The sequence below is a fragment of the Bombus fervidus genome, chromosome 15 (genome assembly GCF_041682495.2).
Source record: "Bombus fervidus isolate BK054 chromosome 15, iyBomFerv1, whole genome shotgun sequence".
In the NCBI taxonomy this organism is placed as follows: domain Eukaryota; kingdom Metazoa; phylum Arthropoda; class Insecta; order Hymenoptera; family Apidae; genus Bombus; species Bombus fervidus.
The window spans coordinates 10076085-10101757 of NC_091531.1; the positions used below are offsets into that span (position 1 = coordinate 10076085).

The following is a 25673-nucleotide window of genomic DNA, read 5'->3' on the forward strand; positions in this document are numbered from 1 at the left end:
TTCTTTCTTAGGGCTTTTTCGTTTTCGTAGAGAGGTAAATTTCCAAAGGCTACAGGAAAAGAAACACACTTGTACAGCTTGCTAATCTTTTGCAATGTTTACTCCTCGATAAACGTTGTACACGTGAATTCGTCGCTTATACAAAAAGATCATCGCGGAGTGCAGCTATACACGGTAACACATGATTTTTTTTTTTTTCTTTTTTATCTTACACGAGATTCAACAATGATCGAGTAAAAAAGCCGTCCGCGTTTGTTCAACGCGGTAACAAGGGTTGGTAAAATATATAATATGAATATATAGCGATATACATAATATAATCTAATAATCTCTATCTGTATAACATATAATCTGCGTATAAATAATAAATAGAAAAACGAGGAGCGGGGGGAAACGGGTGATTAGCTTGGTAATAACTTTAGCACTAAATTACCATTACGAACATCCACGGATCTATGGGGCCATCGTGTGTGTGTGTTTGTGTGTGTGTGTGTGTGTGTGGGTGGGGGGGGGCGCGCGAGCGCGTGTCTGAGAGACAATGAGAGAAAAAAGAAAAGGAGAGAAAAAGAAAAACAGAAAAGTGAGAACGATGATAGAGAAACAGTGAAATAACTAACAATACGTGTGAATATACAGCTGATTCATTTGGCATAGTAGTCTAGAGCGTTCCTTTTTCTAGCGCGCAATAGAACGGTCAGTGAAGATCATCGACCCAAGCAGTTTCTAACGACTCGATAAGAGTACGAACAAAAGCCATTTCTTTTCGTGCATTTTCCAAGATCACGCGGGGATCTTGCGAGGTACAGCGCAGTATATTTGGTGCCATCACCATTGCTAAATTGTTTGCATCCATTTTAGTACGGGCAACGACTTCCGGCCTTGCGAAAATCTGGAACAAGTATTTTATACATTGTGGTAATCTCAAATGAAGAAACGAGAAACTAAGAGAAACGGGGCCATTCTACGGTGAACCCGTTAGTTTCAATTAACCTCCTCTGACAAATTTACGGCAAGAATGACGGTTGATCGTTTGATTAGTACCGACGATTAACGTTAAAGTATCTTTAATAATCGATAATTCGTACTTGAGATTCGATAATCGTACAGAAGTAAAAAGCTAATTGATATAGCAAAGAATACTAACCTGAAGGAATCGTATTAGATGGCAAAGAACACGACGATTCAAATCAGGCAGACGATCTACAAGCGCGGCGACATTGGCTGCGGAAGCTTCGGCATCATCGTGCCTCATCGACACGCATTCCGTGTAAAAGGAATCAGGTATCAACGGTTCGTAAAGCTCTCGAACCCATAATTTTAACAAAGACGCCGGTGCATGAGCATCTTGAGAAGCTGCCAAAATCGTACCATCCTCGAACCTGTCCAAGCACGACTTTAAAGCACTGACCTCGTCCGCGTCCGCGGACACTCTGAATATCCCCTCCGTCAAGATACCACCTCTAGCAAGCACTTGACGCGTCAACGTGGTCTGTATCCATGGTAACTCTCGATTTGGGAATCTGTCTCTCTGCAGGGCCATTACTTCCGATAACGTCGCCCCAAACATGGACGCCCGGAAAATCTGAATCTACGATTAAATTAAAAGCGAATGAATGTCCGTTTCATAGTACGAAGAAATTTAAGGTAACGTTGTGCTGGCCACTTGTAAAATGTAAACGAATAAAATAAGATATAAGACAATAAAGTAAGATAAGATTGCGTAATGGTGAAACGAAGAAACATACTCTCGCTTGATCAATATCTTCTATGGTAGCCTTGCGAGGCTGTCGCTTGCCATGTGCTCCAATTCGTTGTAAACGACGGCAGGCGACCGTTGCATAATGACTAACTTGCACGTGAATCGGCCACTTGGCCACTTCCGGAAATTGAAAATTCGGATCACGATGTCTGTTCATATAGCCTTCGAGATAAGGCTCGAACGTAGCGCTGGGCGGCACGAACGCCAGACAGACAGCCATCAATTCCCAACCTCTACGTAAACTTTCTTTCCTTGGATTCTCTGTAGTTTGTCTACATATCTGGACGTATAACTCGTCCCGTAATGGCGGCTTCGAATACGCTGTATTCACAATGTCCATAGCTACACTGTCTAATGTCATTCCTACGTTAGCTTTCCGATCACCCATATACACTTGCACCAGCCTAAACAGATTGCAGGCTTCCCGTTTCAGTAACTTTTCACCATCTACAACTACTAGCATTGGCTGTGGTATAGGATCTTTAGACCAACTAAGAATGTCGCGGACGCTGAACTTCTTCCGGAACAACAATCTCAATCCCTTCGGTCGTCCGCAGTTCAGGTTAAGATTGTCTTGTGCGTATTTCTCGATATCGCCACCGCCCGCGCTGTCATCTCGCCTCGCCTCGTCGACGTCTGTGTTGTCCACACCGATACCAACGCTAGGAACAGAGCTTATCGCGGTAGACGGTGGAACTGGCGGCTGTCTTGTACTTGCTGTCACCACGGTTTCTCTTGTATCGGCTTGCGAGGCGATATTCGGTGGCGACGGTGGTCGTACTTGTGGCCTCGTTAGAGTGTCAGCAGTATTGTAATACGTCGCTAATCCAGCAGTATCGTAGTTACCCAAATCTACAATAATAATATAAATATCATTTCAATGTACTGAGATACATATTTTTACGAATTTAATTAAATCCTCGTTCCTCTTAGTTCCTGGATAATAATAATAATAACTAACCTGCATAGTGATCTTCCAGGTATTCTTGACTGGACGAATCACCTTGGTTGCTCGCTGCTTCATCGTCCGCAAACTGATCATCGGAATCGTCGTCGGCTCTTCCACCAATACCTTCGCCTCTTCCACCCTCTTCGTCCAAAGAATCGTCACCTTCTTCCACTAACAACGGATCCCCAAACTTGTAACAACCTATAAAATTATTATTTTATCATATAAAAGTATTATTAATCCAAGATACGGTTATGCTTTTACTATTGAAGACGTGCCTGAGAGTTTTGCTTGCTGAAGAATATAATGCTGAAGCGGCAACAAATGATCGTCGTCAGGTAACAGATTTCCATAAAAGCACGGAGGTGGACTCGGATTACCATTGCTCCTCTTCTTTTTACTATCATCTACCTCTGTGAGCCCTTCTGTTTCTTCGCCCACAGCGCTATTGCTGCTACTATTACTGCTATTGCTACTGCTAGTATTGCTGCTAAGCCTTTGTCTAGGTTGTTCGTGACTCTGACTAATAAGATAACGCTCGTGCATAGAATCGTCGTCCCTATCTCTTCTTCTTGACTGTTGCTGCTGTTGCTGCGGTTGCTGCTGCTGCTGCTGCTGCTGCTGCTGCTGATGATGATGATGATGATGATGCAATTGTTGCAGCTTTTGCTGCTGCTTCTGCTGCTGTACAAAACTGTAACTGCGAGCCAGTGGCTGCGGCACGCCTTAAAACATATAAGAAAAGAGGATGGATTAAAATTCAAGATACCGATGATTAATTCATTTTAAAGGAACATGAATTATCGTCGTACTTACAATCCAACGAATTGTTACATGCGGTATTCCTTCTATATTCTTTTTCTCTATCACGCTCTCGTTCTCTTTCACGTTCTGCAACCTCGAGGCTTCTCTGCTTCGACGTATTGCTCAAAACGCCCACACCTCTGACAAGGCTCTTCGAAGGCTCATTTCTTTCGGCTAACATTGCGCCGTACATATCTCTAACATTCGCTTCTGAAAGCGACACTGAACATCCATGATGCCTTCTTCCTATACTACCAGTATTATCTTGCTTATTCATATTACGCGGATGCATGGAACTTGGATAAAAGGCTGAAGTGTTTGTTTTGTCCAAACTATTTACTCTTTCCCTATGATGAATTTCCCTTTCCCTATCTCTATCTCTATGATAACGATTACTGCTTTCCACCAGGGAGCCATACTTCTCACCCTGTGATTTATAACTATGACTCAACTGAACTTCTGGCGGACGGTACGGAGGCATCTCTTGCCTAAATCTAGATTCCATCAATGACTCCCGATATGGCGACGTGCTTGGTTCAGGACCATACGAACCTCTACTACTTTCTCTACCTACAGCAACAAAACGGTTTCAGGTAATTTCTTACTTCCTTCTTTGCATTCTGCTTGAACGAAGATTATTACAGATCTTAATTTTTTTTAATGAAACTTAACTCACATTCTTACCATTTTTATTCTTTTCCAGTTCTAAATTCCCTGCCCTACCCTCGCGTTGTGAATCAACAAACGTCTTCTTCTTAAATAGGGGAGTACTAGTTGAGAGTGACAAACCTAATGGAGGCGGTTCACCCAACGCTACTGATTTCTGATTCTTCACACTTTCTAAAGTGCCACTCTTGTGCCCCCTAGCTTCCAACGTACCGCTGTGTTGCCTGGGCGAAGATTGTGCTTGAATTGCCGGTGTCTGGGCGACGGAACGATGGTGATGCCGATGAGGAGAATCCAACAATCGATACCCAGTCGATTCCAAAGACGTGCGACTGTGAGAAACAGAACTGTCACTAGATCGACCGGAATCCTGAGAATGATTATGCTGACGTCGTGTTGTGGGCACTTCATGATGCCTATGATGTCTATTATTATGATGGTGGTGGTGATGATGATGATGCCGCCTTGAAGATGGAGATGGAGAAGGGGGAGACGTTTGAAGGTCCACGCCAACACTGGATGTTCTCGTTTTATTTACACTACCACTTTGCTATAATAAAAGGTAGCACAATTCTATACCGATCGTTCTTTTAGCATAAAGACCGTAAGACGAAGGACTTACCAACGAAGAAGATAAATTGGAACTTTCTTGATGATTAAACCTTGTTAATCGGCTGACCGAAGAAGTTTGTGTCTGTGTTGATACAGACTCTTTCTTTCTTGGCTCGGTTGATTTCTGAGTATCGGCTCCACTACTACTTGCTGGTTCTGTATTTTGCTTTAATGTCTACAATACGACAAATTCTTGTAATTCTTTCTATTAAATCTAACGTCAGTACTATTAAAAACAAAGTAAATAACAAATATAACCAAATACTCCTTATTTATCAAAATCATTTAGAGTTAAAATATGTTATCCGCGGATTAAGGAAATAAAAATGTGGTACAAGCGAACAAAATATAAAATGTTCTGAAATGATTTTCATGCTTTCAATATGGTATAATGTATACCAGAGTTTTTCTCCTAGCTACAAACAGCTATTTATAGCTGTATGGAGAGCAGACAGCTTGCTCACTTATATCTTCAACATCCTACAGGGAGACAACATTGATGTATAGAAAAGCTTCTAAATCATTATGTCTACGCATACCACGGAATTTCTATCCCTGAGAAGTCAAACGCTATGTTCAGTGAGTAAATATACGCAATGTCAACAGACTTTTATCAGTAAATGGAATTTCAAATATTCAAGAGGCCCGCCTAATTTTTAGCACAGTATGACAGATATTTTTAATACTGTATCACCACCGTTCTAAATTACATATTTGTTATCAAAGTGAATCACTCACCTGAAGCTTTGCTAAAGGAATGATGTCGCAATCACTTGGACGGTGCCACACAGTTTTCTGGGATGTTGCATTGTAATAATAAAATCGTGAAGTATTTTGATCAAATAATTCCCACCATTGATTGTTATCTGTCTTTTTCCTATAATAAAAAGCGGAACAACGATGTATACATATGAATGCCCGATATTTGAGGAACTATTATTTACGTTACAATCCAATAAATTTTCATCAAGTAATATAGAACTATTCACTTTGATTACTATTAAATGTAGGTTACAAAGAACATTAAGATTCCATACATGTGTCATGTAGAAATCTTGTTAATTATAAATGCTTCCTATATCATAAAAGGAAAAGCTTACGTGACGATAACTTTCGCCAAGCTGATTAGATCAAAAAGACAGTTTAATCTTTTAGGCAACTGATTATTTTTCTTAATGATGAAGTTGACTTTGTAATTCATTGCAATGTAATTCAATGTTAATTATATCTTGGAGCATTTACTTATAAAAGAATATATATATTTCTGTCTTACACTGGTACACCAGGTGGAGGATCCCATACACATTCTCCAGTTGTGAGATTAGCATACATATGCTCCTTGGTGCGAGGTTCTATAATTTCTACCCATTCCATTCTACTGCAATATTACAGAGGATTTTTTATTTTAGAGATATAGATAATTATAAATAACACGTATTAATTTCATTGAAATAATTTATCATAAGGAAATAATTGTATTATTCTCTTCCAGAAAACCTCTTCTTTCTTTTTCTGTTTTTATTTTTTTTTTTTTTTTTTTTTTTTTTTTTGAAGAAAATTTACTTAGAAAGATCTACTGTATAGATTAATAACAATACTAAAATAAATATTATTAAAAAGTATACAAGCGATATTTAAACCTGATAAAATCACTAGTGCACACATTAAATCATTAAAGCATGTGGGCTGCACTCGAAGATAAATTTGTTGTTCCTTTTTATTACTATAATTAAAAACTCTAAAAATAGTGCGGCAAAGTGAAAAAAAAGAGGATATATATATATATGTATATGTATGTATGTATATATACATACATACGGTATGTTTAATGCATGGATTAGATCAAGGGGATATTATATACAGTACATTTAATGACAACCGGCCCAATACAGTTTTAGTAAACCGGGAGATAGAATCGCAGCGGATTAGCCATAAGATATAAATAATTAATCGATAGCATTCTGTCAAATTTACGGGGCAAAAATGGGACACGAAATCGCTTTATCGAAGTTTATTTTCCTTAGGTAATAAATATCGTAGATAAACTAGAAATCTCTATCGTGGGAAAAAAGCTTTGGTCCTTCTAGTAAAATGTTCGAAACAACGGGGAAGTGCAAACATTTAAAAACGAGGAAAGTTTCGTTGTAATGAAAGGGTGTCCACCCCCCCCCCCTGTAACCATAAATTGATAGGAATGCTGGCTGCAATACGAGCAACCGTCTGATGTCATGCTATCCGTTTAATTGACCGAAATAGGCAGCAGAAATCCATTCGTGCATAGTTGTATACAAAGGAGCGGAAAAAACGAAAGTGGTGAAAGAGACAGAGAGGAAAAGGCGACACACGCATGACTTCGATAATTCGTACATACAGGGTGTTGCAGCGACTATGTTGCAATCGGCAATAGAGTGATTCTACATGAAAAAACAAGTCGATAATATAGAATAAAATTTATTCGTATGACGTTTCGTTTTCGAGAAAATCGAGATTGAAAATTTTTCAAATATACTTGAACTTGTCCAATTTCGCATTGAACAGAAGTAAATAATTGGCAGGAAATTATTCTACATGTGAAAATAAGCGAAAGATAAAGAATAGTATATGTTCATAAAACTTAGAAATATATTATGTGTACTAGGCCAATTCATAAGTAACTTCTATTTTCTTGAAAACGAGACCTGGAACGGAAAAATGTTATTTGACATTTTCCACTTATTTTCACAAGTAAAATAACCTAATGCTGATTGCTTTATTCGTACCTAGTCTGTAATTAGCCAAGTTTAAGTATACTTTACAAATTCTTTAATTAGTTTTTTTCAAGAACGAGGCATCATACGAACAAATTTTGTTCTATAGTTTCGACTTGTTTGTTCACGTAAAATCACCCTATTGCTGATTGTAACACAGTTGCTGGGACACCCTGTATACATGAAATATGAAATTGTTAAAATGAATCTTGTTGAACTTAAAGACCCACCCAGTTATGTATATTGATAAACTTAAAAATCATTAGGAGAAACACTATCGTGCGTTCGAAGAATATGACGAGGCTCTCTGTGAGAAAACTGGGACGGGTCACTGGGAAAAAAATTCACTATCGATCCGCGAAACATAGCCACTATATCGCAGCGATGGTACTTATTTCCATTCCCCTAGAATCGAACGAATTTCATTCTTACCCGTCGGAAGCCATCGCGAACAATCAATCCGTGTATCAGCGAAAACAAAACACCTCACGTCACTCGGTGAACACTTTGTGACACTTCACGAGCGCTGCAGTGACACTTCGATGTCGCAACGTCCCATTTCCACGAGCACGAGCGACGCAGCCCCTTCATGGCAGCCCATCGGCGGCCATCTTTTTTTCTTCTGCGAGTTTCAACGTTCTGCCACTATAGCGAACAAAAACTTACTTTATCCTAGATTCCCGACATATCGTCCCGAAGATGCGCTCGAACGCTCTTCTCTAGCGCTTCCACGTCTGTGAGTATTTATTCGCAATTCGATTCGCGATCGGATACTACTCACCGATGATATATCCCATGCATCGTGATTTATCTTGCCTCCTTTTAGTTTGTTTATTTTTCGTCTCCTTTCCTTTTCTTTTCTTTTTTCCTTCTTTTTCTTTTTTTTCTTTTTTTCCCCTTTCGGTTACGTTACACTTCCCGGACTTAAGATGAATATCGATTGATTACTGGAATGGTCTACGTTGCTTACATCGTTGGATAACTATAAATACAAGACTAGACACTGTTCATAAGAATCGACCGTGTTTTGATGGTTGACATCTTTGATAAAACTGTTATCTATTCGTAAGTGATAACGTATGTATGTATCGCGCAGTTGAGGTTAGAAATGCTCATGGTCGTATCTTTACTCGTTTGAACCATGTTTGAGTATAGTGAGTTGTCCCCAGACACGCACTTTCGAATGGTTTCTTGAAACTTTGGATTTGTTTATGACTTGTGATGTCATTTTAATTACTCACATTAATATTCGGACACAGCACACTATCTCTACTTGCATTTGTTGCTTTGTATAAGAGGGGGTGATTTAAATATCGTATTGTTTACTCTATAAAAATGTATGAACCATTTATTGTAGCTTGAAAATATGTAAACAATTTCTCTCTGTAACAATAACATTTAATTTTTACAGTAGGCTTAAAAAAAAGAGGTTGCCCTAATTATTTCTTAAATTCGGAATGCTCCTCTTTATACCTTTTAATAGTATCTGCTATAATTAGTAATAATAATTATGCAATTTCACGATAACTTTCATCCTTTTTTCTACGACAAATTACAAGTTGTCTTTTATCAAAACTAGTATTCTTCCCTTTTCCTAACATGTTAAGTTTCTCGATGTATTATTATACAAATATTCATGTTAATTTCTTTTGCCGTTTATTGTACAAAATAACTATATAAAGTAAATGTATTCCGCAGTTCAAAAGTGAATCGTCTATAACTGTCCGCAAGAATCTGTCCGATAACGATAACTGTCTATGGTTTATCTCCACAACTGAGGAGGAGGTGGTTCCCCCTTGAAACAATGACGCGAGTAATGTGACACGGCAGTGGCTTCTCTTTAAAGATCTGTAGCGTCTTTGTATCAATAAAACAACACTGATGTAACGGCAAAACTCTTTTTATTTAAAATTTTCCTCTCTTCAAGACTTCGGGAACAGTTTGCGAACAGTTTGCGAACAGTTATAAACTTTTAATAAAACCAAGTTAAAACGAGCTAAATTACATCGTGTTTGGTTTCATTTTAATCAGAAAGATCTTATCAATATGTTAATGAAATTTTTATTAACGAAAAACTGAAAATAAACAAATTTCCTTGTTGCACCAGTGTTGCCTCACCGATATATAGGTTTTTAATTTTGCCGACTCTCAATCCCTCTATCATATTCATTCGCTGTTCTTCTACGTCTGTCAAATTACAAACAGTTTGAAACTGGAATCTTCTATTCGCTAACTGTTGCGCAGCAACCTAATCCTGAATACTTATAAATAGATAATTTACCCACAAGTGTTATGTTCTCTTCTTTAAACGCACAATAAGAAAAGAAATTTATTTACACTATCGCAAGTATTTTTTTTATCCTAATTTGCCAGAATCAAATGCAAACGACATCTGCACTATTTTACAACAACTATATTACAAATTATTTTAACGTTCCTTTTTCTACCGTCTAGAGTCTAGAGCGTATCACGATAACAGTGCATCAGAATTTTTCATTTATGCATTGCAAAAAAGGATGATATCATTCATTAAATCCGAGTGACGTATTTACGGTAAGTAGTTACTCAAGATTTAAGGAAAAGCCACGAGTATTCATGATACTAATATCAACCTGTAACTTGTAACCTTTTTGTATATAAAAAGTTTTTATTGTCTTGTAAACAATATTTGTTACGTTTGGGTTCTGTTATTCGATCTTCCTACCATAATCGATGTTAAATCCTATGCAATTATACGCTTGTAACATTGTATATATATTACATTGTAACATATTATGCGTGTGTGTGTGTGTGTGACATAAATTGTGACATATATATATATATAAATTATTGCCTATCTAGTTTTTCTATATTTTTTATCTAGTACATAATTAACAATTTTCAAATTACGATAGTTTATAATTGTGAGAAAATTCAGTAAGTCTATGTTTCAATCGTCATTTTGGTAAAAATCTAATAATTTTTTTTTATTAACTTTTATATCTCATTTTTAACAGTGTCAACGCTATCAAAAGAATAAGTAATATATTTAGACTGAGTGCTGTGATATAATACCGACAATGGATCAAGATGTATTAACAGTCTTAAAGCTATTAATGATAGGAGAATCAAATGTTGGAAAATCAAGGTACCTATTTAAAACAATAAATTACTTTTTAATGCTATGTAGAGTTGAGTCAATATATTATATTATATTATTGTTATTGTTGGCAGCATACTTCTTAGATTTACTGAGGATGAATTTCATGAAAATATGCAAAGCACAGTTGGCATGGATTACAGAACTAAACAAGTCACAATTGATGGCAATACAGTGAAACTTGCAATTTGGGTTAGTTACCTCAGTTGTATCAAAATTTATATTTTTTATTTAATGTAATGTAATATATTCAAAAATTATTGCAGGACACTGCCGGACAAGAACGTTTTCGTACTCTAACACCTAGTTACTACAGAGACGGTCAAGGCGCTATATTAGTGTATGATGTTACAGATAGAGTTACTTTTATGAAATTAGAAACATGGCTTAACGAATTGAATACATATTGCAATAAGACAGATATTATTAAAATGGTAGTGGGTAATAAAATAGATTTACCAAACAGAGAAGTAAGCACTGAAGAAGGTTTACAATTTGCCCGAAGACACCAAACCCTATACATTGAAAGCAGCGCTAAAACGGCAGACGGAATCAAATGTTGTTTCGAAGAACTTGTACAAAAGGTATAATCATTTATTTTCTTTACAATTATTAATTCTTATCTATTAATATTGTTTATAGATAATACAAACTCCTGGACTTTGGGATCGACATGCCCTTCTTAAATCCGCAGCGTATGGTAATGGTAATATGGGAGGTGCGAGACATAGAGGTCAGAGAGGGATACAATTGGCAGATGAGACTCAGCCACACGAACCACATACAAATTGTTATTGCAGTTTGATTTAAATGATTGTAATATAAAATTCTGCCAGTGATAACTGTAAAAGAAACTATAGCTTGAATATGGTCTAAACTTTATTCAAAAACTAGATACTGAAGAGTGAGATCGTTGAAAACAAAAACGTGAATAATAGTATGTCACATTATATTGCTTTGTGTATGTTACGGGAAAAAATATTTTGTACCTTATGTATCAAAGATGGATACATACATATACAATGAGTTTGCTTCTATCTTCTAATTCTTTGTTAAATAGTTAAATTTTATAGGTATTTGTAATACAAAATTTATATTCATGTAAATATATTATGCGTATGCACATAATTTAATGACTAATAAATATCAATAGAACTGCAGTAACGCTATAAACAAATATGATATCTTTAACTCCTGTAGAAAATGCTTTTGCATGCGCTGCAGCATTTATAGCTTCAATTTTCTAATCTGTTTTTTTTTTATCATGATATTGATTTGATTTTGATATTTATTTGAACAATAAATAGGTAAAATGCATATCATTACATATGTAAACAAAATGTATTTCAATATTACGTTAAATATTATTATTTAATGTTCTGCATTTTATATGATTATATTTTTAAAATGTGATCAAATAAACAATAATTATCTCATACATAAAATTATTTACTTAAAATTATTTTAATGTATTTATCTTTATGAATAAAATAAATTTCTCCATTTAAATTGTGGTAGAATAATGTGATATCTCACTCTGTGTGATACAAACAGTTGCCTGTTAAAATATTTGATTTTAAACAATCATTTCGTGTGTCCTGAAAATTAATTTAATTTGTATGTAACTAATTAAATAAAACAGTTATGTTATTTGACCGTCGCAGAAACTATGAAAACGTTACTAAATATCCGCATAATAAAAAGTAAACTAAGTTACAATATTTCAATTATATCTGAAACAACTTTTAAATTGTGAGGTACATCTCTTGCTTAGAATCAATTAATTGTTTGTAGAGAAATTTCCATTGAATCATGTACAACATTATCATCAAAAGAAATTTTACACGCAACTAAATTGGACGTTGTCCTAACTAATAAAGGACTTCAAATATATGGAACATGGAGCACAGAAAAATTACTAAAGTTATTAACAAACAGACTTAAACAATGTGCAATTCATGTGCAATCAAATACACTGAAAATTATTTCTAATGGAATAAGCGATAAAAGATTATGGATCACTGTCTATAGTGGCTTATATAGTATTAGTGTTTTAAAGGAATTAAGAAAGAAAGGTGTCTCTATCTATAATATAAATTAAAACAAAAATTATATTGATTTAACTCCATTTTTAGGTATGCCCATATACAGCATCATAAAAGCAATGAAACTGGGCCTCATCAGTCTTAGCTATTGTGAACTTCTTTATTTTAGAGAATTTGATATAGAACCACATAATTTGGAGTTCAAAGAAATGTGGTTCAATAAATTTAACGACGGGCTGATTTTAAATTTAAGACCTACAGGTTTAAGTGAAATAAATTGTTGGAATATTATCATATATGGAGTAGTACTTCAAACACCAACTATTCTTCGTCATTTAATTTTAAGTGGCATTGATGTTCCTGGAATTTTAAATTGGCAATCTCCCTTTAATTTTGCATCATCTAAAATAATTGAATTTTTGAAACACATTGGAATAGAAGAAGACGTCATACAATTAGTAGAACAACATGGAATCGATGAAGAAACCGAAGAAATGTTAATTGATTTAGGACTAAATGAAATGGAAACAAAATTTTCAATTACGGAGGTTTGAATACAATTGTTTAACTTGTTCTGTATACCATACCTGTTGTGTTAATATTTTCTGCAGGAACTAATATGTGAATGCAGTTTAACTATATTGGAACCAACCTATAGTTGTCTAGATATAACACAAGAGAGTTGCAGGACAAATAGCTCTAAAAGCAGTTTCGGTTTTGCTAATCGACCAGATTGTTACCAACAATATGCTTGTCAATGTCACATTTTAGCAAAAAATGAAACAGTACATGAATTAACAGCACAACAAAATGATTACTTAAGGTAAATGATAATTGTTTGATATTAAGAAATATTGTTTTATTTTCATTCTCTAATTTCCTATAATAGGCAAAATATCATGGTACCATTATCATGGGCGGTGGCTAAAACTTTAGAATACAATCCATCAGATCCAGTACATTTCATAGGATATAAATTATTGCAATGGACTTGCAACAACATTTCTCAAACGGAGAAAGACAAGCATCAACAATTAATTGCATTATCTACTATAAAAATGGATCATAAACTTATTGTCAGTATTATTTACAATAATTCTTACTGCTTGAAAAATAGTTCCTTTATTTCATTAAAAATAATTAGTACAATGTATAATATCATATATATATATATAAACATAAAGCATTAATATTCTTAAACTAGGATAAAAAACATTTAGAAAAAGAGGAATTAATTAAAACTCTGAATCAAAAGGCTATAATAAGAAATATCCCTTGTAATATTTGTAAAAATCATCAAGAGTTATATCGTATTGAAAAACAATGTTGGAAATGCTTATGGAGACCAATTAGAAAATTAGGAAGTTGTGAATTTCCTGATATATGCAGTTCATGTAAAATCAATGTATCAGACGAAGATGGCAATGCCTGATTATTATCTTATTTGGAGCATTTTAACAACTAATAAAAATGTCTATAAAAGATAGATATTTAAAAGGCTCTTTGGAAAAAATTCTTTAAAAAACTCGTTTATTTTGTAATTTGCCTTGTACATTTGTTCCAAGATCATTGAAATGGTGCAGTGTAATCCCATGAAAGTGTTACATGGAACAGAATGGAATGAATAAGTATTAAATTCATTTCGTCGCAATACAAAAAAGACTCCAAATATATTGTGGCAGTGAATCTAATTACAGTCCTTCTTAAACATATGACATTATGTTACATTTGTATGGATTTTTATATTACGTTATTAGCAGTTCTAAAATAAAATTATATATAAAATTTCGATTATATTTACTAATGATAATAATGACGTGGATAGCCTTAATTATAATACGTATACATGAGTTTTTGTATATAACATATAGTGTCCAAAAGAATCGCATGTTTAATTTTATTACAAGATCCTCTTTTGCGATTACCCTATATGATACAGTAATTAACAATATATATCTTTCTTCTTACTGAAATTTTCTTTGTTGAGTGTAACTGTTAAACAATTATTAGTTTAAAATGTATGATAAACAATGCTGGCTTTTTGAAAAAGCATTGTTTTTGTCCGTCGCTAGATAAAATAGGTTTCATGCTTGTGAACATAAAAATGAATGAGTTTATAAAACATTCTCTATATGTTTATCATAATAACAGTCATTTAAAGCATAAAATCCGCGTTCCTTCTCTGTATAATCGCATATAGAATGTCCCTGTACATAGAATATAAGAATGATTTCTGCAGATTTAATGATTCAGGTACTACTGTAATGAATCAATGATATAGACTATTTGTGTTGTAAATACATTAAAATAAGTAATAAAAGTAAAGGCAGTGTTTGTTAAATTCCATAACGTGTCTTTTTCTCAGTTTCCAGCACTCTTTTTCATACGTATCAACTATTTCCATTCTTGTTAAAGTGATAGAGAAAGCGAGAGTGAGAGAGAATGAGGGAGTACTTCAATAAAATAGCAAAGTATCAAAATATATTTTTGTTATCTATATGTTTGGTCTATATCCTGAGCTACTAACAGAATGGGGTTCCCTATTATGATAAACTTTTCTTCATATTATTAAGTAAAAGTGGAAGTACAAAGTAGAGAGTAACAGTTAAGTCTATATTCTGTATGGACGTTTTTCGCAGTCTATTAATAAATTGTTCACAGATCTTTCAATCCTTCCTTCAAGTTATTTAAAACAACTTGGCTTAATTAAAGGTAATAATGTTCTTTTGTTACAATTCGATTTTCTTTTTTCTCCTTTTCCTTAAATGTAATAATGATTGCGATGAGTATAGAAAAAATTTCCCAATGTGTCGACGCGACAATTCGATTAGCGTTTACTTTATGAGTAATTAAAATGTAAATTATCCGATTTAAACGGAATATACTTGAAGTTTGTTAATTTTAGTCTTCTCTTCTTCGGATTCGTCTCGACAAATCATAAGCGTATGAGAGAGACCACAGGTAACAGCAGTAATGTACAAACCTTCCAACGCTTTCACTTCCATCGGGGTAGTCGAGGACTTACGCATTTCACCGAAACCCTGTAATTATTCATCGAAGAAGAGGAGTTTAGTTTAAAAGTCTGATAAAGATTTCTCTGTTAAAAGATTTATTCGTTATACAATTATTTACCAATTCACCGAAAGTAGGACTAGCACCCCAAGCGATAACCGAATCATCCGCCGCGACTACTACGCTAGTCTGAGAACATCCGACGCATCTAATTTCCCAACCAGACAAATCCTGGATCGGTTTGGGATACATATTTGCCTCTCCGGTACGTTTCGTTTGTCCGAACATCAAGGCTGATCCGTGCACATTGATGGCAATGCTATAAGTACTACCACAATGTATAGCCCTGACACCACGAGTAGGCGGCTCCAAGAATTTAATTAAACGAGGCACTAGTTCATCTCGTTGCTCGTTGTGGCCCAAACGACCGATACCTCCGAATCCCCATGAAAATGCACGATTTTTGCTATCAATTGCAACAGTATGATAGTGCCCGCAACTGAAGTCCGTGATCTCAACACGATCTAACGGCGTAACATGGCCATCCTTCGCTCTTTCAATGTATAAAACGATTCTCTTAGGCACTTTCTCAAAATGAAACGCCATCTTCGTATTCGTTATAAAATATTTCCCATCTGTGTTATGGCCCAATGCTCCATACTCTGGGCTTCCGAATGAGTGTAGACCACCTTTAATGTCTAGTATCATCGAAAAATCTGCACCACAACCCACTTTCACTATTGGCGGACCAGAATACTTTACTTTAGTGGCAGAGACAATGCAGGCATCGGATTTCCCAACGCCGCATTGACCTAGTTTATTGTCTCCAGCGGCAAATACGATGCCGCGACTTGTTAAAAATAAAGTATGATTGCGGCCGCAAGATGCTCCTATAACTGTATGACCTTTTAATGCTGTGACTTCTGTAGGTTCATCCCGACGTTTCGTATCACCAACACCTAACTGACCTGCAAAAGTTACGCCATAAAAGTTTCTAAACAATCTATTTATAAAATGTGTGTGTGTGTGTGTGTGTGTGTGTGTAAGTAGAAAATTATATTCTCATGAAATTAGTATCAAATAAGAAATTTGTTAGTCCAGTACCAACAGAAATGATACGACTAAACAAATCTTGCAAACTTTCAATTTATGTGAATCACATTTACTTACATAGTAATACTTAATCATAAGATAAGTTTTGTTTACCTTTCATTCATTTACCTTTATCATTTCTACCAAAAGCTAAGCATCTATTATCCTCAGTAACAATAATACTATGAGAAGCAGCCGGGCCAGAAGCAACTAATCTGACTCTAGCGCCATTTAAATTTTTGAAAGTATGTGGGGTCCACAAACTACGCCCTACATTAACTTTCACGCCTTTTGGTGGAGCTTTACGTCCTGCCATGTCCCAGTTTGTCAGACCACACATTAATAATGTTCCAGGCTTACCCCATCCTCCCTAAAATAATTAAAGAATCTGAGGATAAAGAGGTTGTCAAATAACAAAATACAAAGTTCAACGATTATATTATGCCAATTATAAGTAAGCTATGATCATTATAAAGAATAAAATCATTGCAGTTTGATTTTATCTATAATTTTATAATTAAAATACATCTTGTGGAAAATGAACAAGTGTTCAGTATCTCTGAGCGGTAGTTTAAAAGAAACCCTTACCAAACTGTATCGTGCTTATTTCCATAATTAAAAGATAATAGCAGCCATTTGATATTTATAATTAATAATTATGTTTTGAAGGCTACCAATCTTATTTTCAATGATCTACATTTAAACTTCCAAATTCTGCTTTTGTCACATTATGTTCATGATAAAGGCATCAAATAAATACGATTAACGCTGTTTTCACAGCTTGGATTATCACACTTAACATTGTTACACTATGCACTGTTACACTTTACATTGCCTTGTCTCTAATTTCTTGACAAAGCTAACTGCAATGTTGATGAAACATCAGGAATCTTTTCATGATAGACAGCACTTGCCCAGAAGTCTCAGTGCTAAATGCAGCAATGTTAAGTGTACACAATTGATGTTTTATAAATTAAAATGTTATAGACGAAGAACTCCAAACACACAGTTTTGCATGGGCTTCCCAATTTTCCAATTCTCTAAAAATCTGATGGTACAGACAATCATCACTTTATGATCTTTCCTCTTATGAAACGAATTCTTTTTCATTGAATGTATAGCTGTGAGGCTTATCAGCGTCAAAATGCCAATATCGCTTTCTCACTCATTCAGACACCAATATCCTGTCTGCCTGGGACAAATAAGTATATGAAAACGATGAAAATAATTTCACCTCAGGCGGTGGCAATTCCGGAATACTGGAGACATCGGCAAGATCATCTTCGGCAGCGTCCTCACCGTCGGCATTCGAACCGGTCTCAGCGTCATCAACGTCCGAGTCGTGCTCGCTCGAGATGTCCTCCTCGTCATATTCAACCTTCCTTGATTTCGCGCGGCCCTTCTTCGTCGCCGGATTTTTACGTTTAGTCGACATATCGGCCGAATCTCCTTTATTTCGAATTTAATCCGTTTCAGGGGAAATTAGTTATCGCGGGACGCGCAATACAATGACATTAATCGATGTAATGGCGCTGAGACCTGTACTATTCGACAAACGGACAACAAAAACGCGGCCACCTGGCGCTCAAAAATCATAATAAAACCATGCTCCAGTGATAAGTACAAAGCAAACTCAAGTTTATGATTGTAAATCGCTGAGAGCGCGCTCCGTGGTCCACTCGTTTCAAGCACACGGAACGCGGGAACCGAACGATCATTTTCAAATCGCGCGAAAATTTAAATCTCGCATACACAATAGAAATTAAATGCACTTGAAAATCTTTATTTTCCTCATACAATTAAAAATGTTTTATTATCGTGCTAGCACGTGCTAGCCAGTTTGTGACTTTTAATTAATTCATTGATTTGTTTGACCTTGATCATGTTTAATGATCAATATACTCCGGGCTTCTACATATTCTTATATTTTTATGAACATCTCTAAAGAAATAGAATTTAAATAAATATCTGTTTCATCTACCAAATATTATAATAAACACTCTATTCTGGATATTTTACACATTTTTGCATACTGTATGTATGTATTTATTTAATTTTGACTTCATGATCGAGGAATAGACTTGGTTTATAGTACTTTACATGTATGTATTCTGTGTATCTTTAAATCTCGTGAAAATTATATTCTTATATTCGAATATTTAAGAAATTAATATAGAAGCGAATTAAAATTTTGGGTAATAGAATAATTAATTTGTTTATTAACAGTTACATATAGGAAATAAGACGAAAGATTGTCAATTTGGATCAATTGAGGATTTGAATTGTCATCAAATTTGTTTATAAATTGTAATATCTGATCAGTACTAATCGAGACATCATGTCCGATTCGCTTGAAAGCAACGTCATGCTTAATTCGCGTTATTCTTTGAGTGACGCGATTATTCCGTCCGTTTCGTAAGTTTGGATTCTTTATATCCGTTTCAAATCTGAAAAGTCAGTCAGTTTGAGAAAGTATCTACGTCCTCAATTTTACATTTAAGAAAATTATGCTCTTTCTCGAAATATAAGTTTTCCTTTTAATTCCGAAAACTTCGAATATTGTGATAAAAGATTTAATTATTTAAAGTGGCATTTATTTTACTGTGATATATATACATATATTAAAAATAAAACATTAATTAACTTTAAACACATCAAAGGAATTGTAACCTATTTATTTGGAACGTAACTTGAGGTATGAGTTTGCACAAAATTATATTACATTATTTTTATGTACATTTCTTTACATTTCATTATATTAACCAGTTCTTGTTGTTTATATATGTAGTTCTTTATTTACTAACTTTTTAAAGTTTAAAGGTTAGGGACAGTGTATATAGTTGTAGAGGTTATAATTTATTTATATAGGGCGACACAATTAAGTATAGTACAATCAAGAGGTGGGTGATTTTTTATGGAAAAATAAATCGAAATGCAGGAATTTCCTATCATTTTTTGTAAACCATTTTTCAACTTCGTTTTGTTATACGAACATAACATCTTTAATAATATTTTCAATATTAAATTATTTAATTGCATCCATCATCGCTGCTTTTATATTCATCATTTAATTTCACAGATATATTATGTTATTTTTTTAAATTTATTTATAAAATATACATGTTTGAAAATGTATGCGTGCATGTAGGAAGCGGATATATGTGTATGGGTATGTATATGTGCGTCGGTACGAACAGCGACGAGTCGAAGGTGAAAATTATTGCCGAATTATTACCGTCGCAAAAATAATAAAATGGGAACCGGCACGTCGGCAATGACGGTTAATGCCCGGAGTCTGAATACGTAACCGTCGTGCCGATCAGCCGGTATGTAAACCGATGCACACGGACCGACACGTAGAATTAAGAATTGAATTGTCGAACAAAAAAAGCTGAAAGTCAAAAATTGCGCGCGGTAAGTTTGATCGTGTTTAATTTTCAACAACGAAAACGTAAGTGGGTCGCGATACAGAGTGTTGTAGGCGATCGTGTTAATTAATATATACGTACTTTTAATTTTGATTACATTGTATTTTAATTTCAAACGCGATCGATCACTTGTGTTCATACTGTGAGAACACCGTTTTCCATTCGCTCCTTAGCCTACATATATTATAAAGTGTGATATAATTTTCATTGCAGATATTCTTCGGATGATAAAAGATGGAGTTCCCAAACTTAGGAGAGCATTGTTCAGAGAACAGCTGCAATCGATTGGACTTCTTACCTCTTAAATGTGATGCATGTTCTGCAATCTTTTGTTCTGAACACATATCATACAATAACCATAGCTGCCCAAGCGCTTATAAAAAAGATATTCAAGTTCCAGTATGTCCACTTTGTAATGCTCCAGTGCCTATAAAACGTGGTGACCCTCCAGATATTGCAGTTGGGCAGCATATTGATGACGAATGTCAATCAGATTTGAAAAAACCTAGCCAGAAAATTTTTTCTAATAGGTAAAATAAGACAAAATTTTGTTTAGATAAAATTTTATGTTGTTTCAAAGGTGATGATTTTGAATAATCTTGTAATTGTTGTAAAAATCAGTCAACTGATTTTTAAATAAATTTTTTTCATTCTAGATGCTCCTCAAAAGGTTGTAAAATTAAAGAAATAGTCCAAGTACGTTGTTCCGATTGCGGTAAGAATTTCTGTTTAAAGCACAGACATCCAACGGATCACGCGTGTATAGGCCAGGAGGAGATGATACGGAGAAAACGGCTCGATGCCCTGGAAAATAATATGACAGTAAATAGGAGAAATGGCGATATCTTCAAGAATTATCAAGGCAGTATGAGCGAAGACGAAGCTCTCGCGAGAGCTCTCCAAGCTTCGATGCAAGAGGCAAATACTGCTAAACAAACGCTCGAGGCTGTACCTTCTGGAAATAGAGATAGGTGTAGACTCTCGTAATTCCATACAATTTAATCTTAATTCTATGCAAATTTTTGCAATCGCTTTAAGATATGTTCTTCAGCTGCATAAATATAGAGAAATAGTTATATCTTTCAAAGATTTTCTTGCGATAAAAGCAATCTAATGACTATAAATTTCCGTATAGTTCAGCTTAACGTATAACTTAACCATTGAACTTTCTATATCAATATTTAAAGAAGATAAACTTTTAAGGTTTATTCATAGATCATTTCAATTCATAGGTATATGGACTATAACAGTTACACCTTTTGTACAAATGTAAAATATATATATGATATTAATTAATTACAAAACTCAACATTGCACAATATTTATATTATAATAAGATTGTTTTAATCTTATAGTAATCTGAATAATCATTAGCAATATTACCTGCCGAATATGCGTGATTTTAGAAAGGATATTAAAGGGCAGCCTCAAAGAAGAGTGCCTTAATATTAATGTAAATCTAGAGAAATCTAAAGTCCAGTAATTTTCATCTTCTTTACATCATTTCTTCCTCTAAGGAAATTTTTAATTCCCCTATCTTAATTTATGTAATTGATCTAATATTGAGACCTTTAGTGTCTGATTTATGGTTCCTTATTTCATGTAAATTGTCATCTATGGACTTATAATAATTAGCATTATGGAATCACCATCAAGAGAATCCTGTAACAATCTTGTGAGCTTATTGTCTTTATAATCAACATATGTCGTAGAAATCTCTGATTGAAGTATATCATAATGCCAATAAGCTTTTATTTATATTAATTCCATCCTTAAACTTTGCACCAATTGCTTATATCTTCTTATTACATCCAGGTCCAGCTAAATCTACTAAAAAAAAAAAACTTCATTATTATTGTTAATATTACTTTCTTCTCGTTGATATATGTATAAAATGAATATATTCTATGACTATGAGTGTCGTGTGCATTCATTGCGGTTCGCACATCCTCTATTTCTTTGTGTCAGATAGACTAATACTTTATTGCTTTGTAACTTCTTTGTCTGCAAACCGTATTAGTCATTTGACAGAGGCATGTTCAGAATGTGCAACAGGTGTTACTACAATAAATGCATCCTTGTTTTACAAAGCTTGCAAACAAAGAAGTTACAAGTGAAATAGAGATGTTGTGCAACAAGTATTGCAGACAATGAAGTTACAAATGCAATAGAATGGTGCCTTAGTAGATGAGCTTAATTTTTGTTAAAATGTATATTCAATTTGGCACGATTTTTAAACACGTAAAAAGCAATATTTCTATTATCCAAATATTTGTATTTTTATCTGCTTTAATAATTCGAAGACAATTGCATTTCTTGAATATAAAGACTTTTTATCTTTCATCACAAATACAATTTGCATTTGTATTCTTAAGAATAATTTAAGACAATTTAGATTTTAATTTAACAAGAATCTATAAGATACTTGCATATTTATTGGCAAAATGTAAAATATGCAACTTACTATCTATATTTTTAATTTTATCTTTACATCTGAATATTGTACTCCATCCTAGAAGAAAATCAACTGTATCAGAAAAGAGAACACAAAGATAGCGATTAATATTGAAATACTTTATTAATCAGTTTTATAAATATATATACATTTAAGAATTATTCGAAGATTATAATAATTTCCTACTTAATAAATATTGTCAAAATACCTGAATCTTAGGTTTTTCTTAATAAAGTAAACTATTCACTTATACAAGTATATAAAATCAAAATGTTTACACTTTACTTGTTACTAATCTTCAATTAAATTTACATTTGAGCTGAGTGAATTAACATTTTTTTGCAACAAAATGTAATATTCTTTGTTATGATTGCCTTCCTATCATACTGATTTGATTTTTATTTATACTAATTAGATAATATCACTATGATGAAAAGATATACATAAGGCTATGTAACAAAATAATTCAAGTATTTCGATTTTCTGTAAAGTATCCTATAGAAGGTACATAGTTTAGTACATGTTTAAACGAAACTAATTTTCGTAACTATTTTAATAAATAATTACCATTTCTTGACTATATCACACGTTACAATTACCTTGTTTTTAAGATAAATAAATAATGTATTTTTTTCAAAATTCTTCGAGATTTCGTTTAATATTTTTATCATATCTGATATACGCCATAAAGTAGCATAACAAATGGCCTTATTGGCAGAATAAATAATTCCTTATTTTCCAACTTTTCCTAACTTGGTATCTGTCTTAGGATTAGCTGTGACACTCTGCACACGAACAATCACTTCATTAATTTTTGTTTGCAGATTTCTAATATCTTGAATATAAAGAAGAGCAAGGATTTTAGCTGCATTCTCCACTGCAGTCTTCTTCAGTTGGAAACCAGGATCACAATTCATAATAGGGAAGGGTTTGCCTCGAATAATTTTGGAATTTGGATTCCTTAAGCATTCGGAATTTAATCTTCTTTGTACTAGTTTACTGCAAGCTTTTAACGTGACCAAATGATTCGGATGTTGAGGAATTCGGAGCAGTTTTGCCACAGAATAAATCCCATTTTTAAATTCATTACTCTCAACTAGTGACCATGAAACAGTGAAGATAATGTGTTTATAAAAGTAGGAACATTTAATATTAACAACTTTCAAATTATCAAAATGAAGCGTAATTTGGAAGTTTATCTGTGTATTTGTCAAAACATATAAACACATCAAAGAATAAAATAGAAAGCTCAAAAATGTAATTACTTTATACATTAACAACGTGAAAGATATTAATAAATTAAGTGAAAGGCTATAAAACATAACATATATTTCATAAAATACTTTATAATATTTATATACAGATGTTTTATCATTTTTATTACTGTTAAAGGTACAAAATAGCAAAACGACTAAAATGCAAAATATTATTTAAAAATAAACAAATATATAAGTTGTTAAAAAATATATTATATATACTCACAGTCTAAGTTGTCAAGCGGATTTGTGGACTTAAGATGTGGTACCAGTGCTTCCTGTTTCATTTTCAATTTCATTTCTTTTACATCTTTTGAATACTGCTCAGCTGAAAATTACAATTAATGATTACGTAAGAAATTTCTATTTAAATCTTTGATTTCATTCATGAATAAATATTTACTATTATTCTCTGCCTCCAACCAAATAGCGCGTCCAATTAGCCATTCAAGTTGATCCACATTGTTACTTGAAATTGGACATTTAACATCCTCACAGTACTTGACAAAAGTTTTAGGCCAACTTTCACTTTTTATATCGCGTAGCTCTTTTCGATCTTGTATACTATACTGACGTATCTTTTGTTCCTCTAACCATAATGTTACTTTACGAAAATGTTGAGGATCTGCAACATTTTAATAATACTAATATTACAAAAATAAATAAAATCTTATAAAAAATATAATTAATCTAAACGAAAATAATTACTGAATGAATAAATTCTTTACCAAGAATTACATATTAAACATGTAAAAACCATTCAGTGACAGAGAAATTAGACTTTCGTAGGTTACAGCCGTCGAAATGTTTTTTAACAATTGATATAATATTTTCTTATCACAAGATATTTAAATATAATATATTATTCAATTTTAAATCTCTATATTAGACATAATTATAATAACTATTCTAATAGGATAAATTATACCGGTCATTATAACCTATAACAATATAATTTCTTAACGTTAATAATAAAATAATCCAGGTATTTGCCTGCCATAAAAATACTAAAAGAATGTGAAATATTCTTATTTAAATTTCTGTAACTTATCCTGAAATGAATTTATTTATTAGAACAAGATTAATTTAAAGTCAAAGTCAAATTTTACAATTATGCAATTAGTAAACAAATTCTAAAATATTCGAGAAAAATGAACATTCTTCCCGATCTAACTCGTTTAACGAACATGATTTCGAAGATATTAGATTTTATTTGTGACAATATCAGTATGTTAAAATTCCTTGTTGATGCAGATGTTAAATACGAACCATTTATATTAACTTTGTCCCATTCTAAATATCCGAGTGCTTGAAGTCTTCTTTTAAACATATTGGATATCTAAAACAAACAGAAGTCCTGCAAACTAAATGTAATAGAATTTGTAAAAAAAACCTCAATTTTACAAAGACTCTCGATATACTGACACTACACTCATGCTATATTTAGCGAAGCCGGTGAACATAAATATACCATATATTATATACTCAATTCATTTTCCATAGTATTTATCTCCTATATATAGCATAAATAATGTTTCGATAGATAATTCTGAAGAATAATTCTGCAGTTAACTGGTTAAATTTTACTGAAATAAATCCTGTTAGATAATACTATTTATATTACATGACTTTTACAAAAAATATATAATTAAATACAACGAAAGGTATATTTATACTTTCAATAATTACCATACAATGTATAAACCGTA

The 25673-nt window shown here is 33.4% G+C and overlaps 5 protein-coding genes across 6 annotated transcripts; 3 read left to right on the top strand and 2 right to left on the bottom strand.

The window, feature by feature from the left end:
* Positions 1 to 69: 69 nt before the first annotated feature.
* Rhogap93b (MyTH4 and RhoGAP_KIAA1688 domain-containing protein RhoGAP93B) lies at positions 70 to 8315 on the bottom strand. 2 transcript variants are annotated; one of them, XM_072018559.1, is made up of 11 exons: positions 7970 to 8313; positions 6064 to 6168; positions 5529 to 5667; positions 4801 to 4965; positions 4197 to 4728; positions 3525 to 4082; positions 2987 to 3433; positions 2721 to 2909; positions 1746 to 2611; positions 1145 to 1588; positions 70 to 889 (listed from the first exon to the last, which is right to left on the bottom strand). In XM_072018559.1, the coding sequence occupies exons 1-11, from the start codon at positions 7981 to 7983 to the stop codon at positions 695 to 697; spliced, it is 3654 nt and encodes a 1217-aa protein (XP_071874660.1). In that variant the 5' UTR covers positions 7984 to 8313; the 3' UTR covers positions 70 to 694. The 2 variants fall into 2 exon arrangements, with proteins under 2 accessions (XP_071874660.1, XP_071874661.1); XM_072018560.1 differs by lacking the exon at positions 6064 to 6168 and having other exon boundaries at positions 7970 to 8315.
* A 1448-nt stretch (positions 8316 to 9763) lies between these two features.
* LOC139995277 (ras-related protein Rab-18) lies at positions 9764 to 12121 on the top strand. Its single transcript, XM_072018609.1, has 5 exons — positions 9764 to 10090; positions 10534 to 10664; positions 10751 to 10868; positions 10943 to 11260; positions 11319 to 12121. The coding sequence occupies exons 2-5, from the start codon at positions 10597 to 10599 to the stop codon at positions 11484 to 11486; spliced, it is 672 nt and encodes a 223-aa protein (XP_071874710.1). The 5' UTR covers positions 9764 to 10090; positions 10534 to 10596; the 3' UTR covers positions 11487 to 12121.
* Positions 12122 to 12678: 557 nt separating this feature from the next.
* On the top strand, positions 12679 to 15046 carry LOC139995273 (uncharacterized). Its single transcript, XM_072018599.1, has 4 exons — positions 12679 to 13269; positions 13333 to 13544; positions 13611 to 13797; positions 13926 to 15046. Exons 1-4 carry the CDS (start codon positions 12814 to 12816, stop codon positions 14151 to 14153), a joined length of 1083 nt encoding a protein of 360 aa, XP_071874700.1. The 5' UTR covers positions 12679 to 12813; the 3' UTR covers positions 14154 to 15046.
* Positions 15047 to 15442: 396 nt separating this feature from the next.
* On the bottom strand, positions 15443 to 25400 carry LOC139995024 (protein RCC2 homolog). Its single transcript, XM_072018123.1, has 9 exons — positions 25386 to 25400; positions 25234 to 25303; positions 24368 to 24589; positions 24191 to 24292; positions 23443 to 23804; positions 18060 to 18281; positions 16955 to 17195; positions 15854 to 16701; positions 15443 to 15762 (listed from the first exon to the last, which is right to left on the bottom strand). The coding sequence occupies exons 1-9, from the start codon at positions 25398 to 25400 to the stop codon at positions 15592 to 15594; spliced, it is 2253 nt and encodes a 750-aa protein (XP_071874224.1). The 3' UTR covers positions 15443 to 15591.
* On the top strand, positions 20473 to 22780 carry LOC139995278 (AN1-type zinc finger protein 2A). The gene is made up of 2 exons (XM_072018610.1): positions 20473 to 20783; positions 20910 to 22780. Exons 1-2 carry the CDS (start codon positions 20488 to 20490, stop codon positions 21238 to 21240), a joined length of 627 nt encoding a protein of 208 aa, XP_071874711.1. The 5' UTR covers positions 20473 to 20487; the 3' UTR covers positions 21241 to 22780.
* Positions 25401 to 25673: the final 273 nt, after the last annotated feature.